The sequence below is a fragment of the Penaeus monodon genome, chromosome 35 (assembly GCF_015228065.2).
Source record: "Penaeus monodon isolate SGIC_2016 chromosome 35, NSTDA_Pmon_1, whole genome shotgun sequence".
Lineage (NCBI taxonomy): Eukaryota > Metazoa > Arthropoda > Malacostraca > Decapoda > Penaeidae > Penaeus > Penaeus monodon.
Genome location: NC_051420.1, coordinates 21,983,126 through 21,985,625, shown reverse-complemented (window position 1 = coordinate 21,985,625; position 2,500 = coordinate 21,983,126). Strand labels below are relative to the sequence as shown.

At 36.1% G+C, this 2,500-nt stretch overlaps 1 protein-coding gene across 1 annotated transcript in view; it reads right to left on the bottom strand.

Annotated features, from left to right (window-relative positions):
- Positions 1-439: 439 nt before the first annotated feature.
- The window catches only part of LOC119595342, a 2,264-nt gene continuing 203 nt past the window's right edge, over positions 440-2,500 (bottom strand). The window contains exons 1-2 of the mRNA XM_037944493.1: positions 2,248-2,500; positions 440-1,455 (exon numbers count right to left, since the gene is read on the bottom strand). The exon at positions 2,248-2,500 is cut by the window's right edge and continues 203 nt beyond it. Of these exons, the coding sequence (XP_037800421.1) occupies positions 1,001-1,351 (351 nt within the window). The 5' untranslated portion in view covers positions 1,352-1,455; positions 2,248-2,500 and the 3' untranslated portion in view covers positions 440-1,000. The remainder of the gene's footprint in view (positions 1,456-2,247) is intronic.

The following is a 2,500-nucleotide window of genomic DNA, read 5'->3' as shown; positions in this document are numbered from 1 at the left end:
CAATACGGTAGTGATCAGAGTTTACGTTTATGCTTATCCCTTCAATGGTCACTTGTAGAAATAGGTTCAAGATTTTTTTATGTAATATTTTCTTATTTTGGGAGTAAATAACTCTTACTTGAAACATTTTTCTGTAAATTCATAGTTTTCATATATTGTTGAGCTGCCCACTTACAGTCCTTAAACAAATATATTGATTTGTTACTTGTGACATGGGTACAGTAAGTTAACTTAAGTAAAAATTAAGTTTGTGATAATGATAATATATTTTCCTTTGTTAAAATGACTAAATAACGAAATGTGATTTCTCTGTTATCAAATGAATAATATATATATATATATATATATATATATATATATATATATATATATATATATATATATATATATATATATATATATATATATATATATTCCACAGAAACAAAATATTTATATTTATATGCATAAAAATACATGAAACATAATGAAAAATCATCGATGTAAATAGCTGATAGCCAAAAACAACATGAGGCATACCATCACAGCTATTTTGAAAGACATTTGAATAATTATTCAAATTATTTCTTTCAAACACAACTGAAAGTATTTAGCTCACAGTGCCTGCCTTTGGAAATTTATACTAAGAGGATCTTGGAGATTTACTTCTTATATCACAAAAGAACCTTGCTTTTTTTGGACACGAGCACATCACACATTCATGCGTTTGAAACCAGAATCCCCCGTGTGACAATGACCACAGCGCCCCCTTGACTGAGCCTCTGATCCCGTGGGCATCGCCCAGTGATCAATGCAGTCATACCGAAAACCAGTGTGTTTTTTTGTGTGTGTTACTGTTGTCTGGGGTGGTGCTTTGAGACGGGCGTTTTCCAGCACTAATCTTTTTGTTCACCTTTACCATGGTACTGGCTGTTTCACAGCGACAGGCATGACCTTCCGATTCAGCATTTTGGCTCCTCACTTGTGCAAAAGCCAGGGACTTGAACCTTTTGGCACTCATTTACTTAACTGCCTGGTCGTACCGCAGCTGCAAACTCCAGTAATCTTCAACTGGTGGTAAATGCTCTACCAGTGTAGAGTAACATATGTTTGAATGCAGTATGTCAGCTCTTGTCAAGTTTGTGTAGAGTGATAAATGACCAATCATTCCACGTGAAAAGAACTGAGAAAAATATTCACAAGGTGTTTGGAGATCATCTGGCTTGGTAAAATCATCCTCTGGTGGATAGAGATTAGGAAGCTCAGGACCAGGCTGAACTACAACTACAGTTTCTGCAGTTAGTCTACGTTTCTTGGCACATGGTTTCTGTGGCTGTTGAGTAGGAGCACTTCCCTCTTCATGGGCAGGCATAAAAGGCCATCTTCATCCGAGCTATCATTGCCAAGTACCAACTGTCTCAGGAGAGAAATCTGGATCTGCCACATCTTGGCCATCATCAGAGTTGTCACCACAGCCTGAAATTCTGTGTCTGGTCCTATATAATATTCCTGAATTCATATTGTGTCCTATTAAAGAAATATAAAGTAAATACCAAATATTAACAATTTTGTTGAGGTAACCCACAACCCATATTTTTACGGATAAGTGGGCGAATAAAAAAATGTTGACCAGAGAGAGGGAGAGAGAGAGAGAGAGAGAGATAGAGAGAGAGAGAGAGAGAGAGAGAGAGAGAGAGAGAGAGAGAGAGAGAGAGAGAAAGGCCACGAAAGTGGATACAGAAAAATATCAAGTACACATAGAGGAAGAGTAAAAAAAGAAAAGTTAAGAGAAAGGCACATAATAACAATAAGAGTAAAAGATAAAACGACACGTTGAACTGACCTCCAAAATGTATCTTACCGGAACTCACTTTGTGCAGGCAGAAGTCATAACACTTTTGCTTCCACCACATGTAATAAGTTTATGCTAAAACTTCCGGAGCCATTGTAGGACAGACGACAAGTGAAGTTACATTCAGAACACTATGGACACGCACATCAAGACATTGACACAAAAAATATTCGCATTTATATATCTAATATTAATTATTCATATGCTATCAGATGCTATCAGAAGGATGTAACAATACAAGATTGGATATAAAATGACATTACATTAAGGATTTAGTTTCTTTTCCTGCTCTACATGGGAAGAAAAGGAAATAAAAATGATGACAAGGAAGTGTTGGAAAATACCTCTGCTATTCATGATGAGAAACGTTATTGCAACGTTACGTTATTGCAATGCATCACGGAAGTCTGTCTAACCTTAAGAAAATGGCACGTTTCCTCTGATGTCTATATCACTTTTTGTCGTTTTCGACGGAATTTCAATAACTGAGGGAAAAAATAGGAGACGTATTTTCAAAATACGATTGTTCGCAACCAACATTCGTATTCTGTTCCTGTGTGCTTGCAAGATCGGTTGCATCTAGACTATACCAGAAAGAGCAGTTTGCAAGAGTATATATTCTAGTACACTCCTTGTAACATGCAATAACATGTACAAGAGAGCAAATCA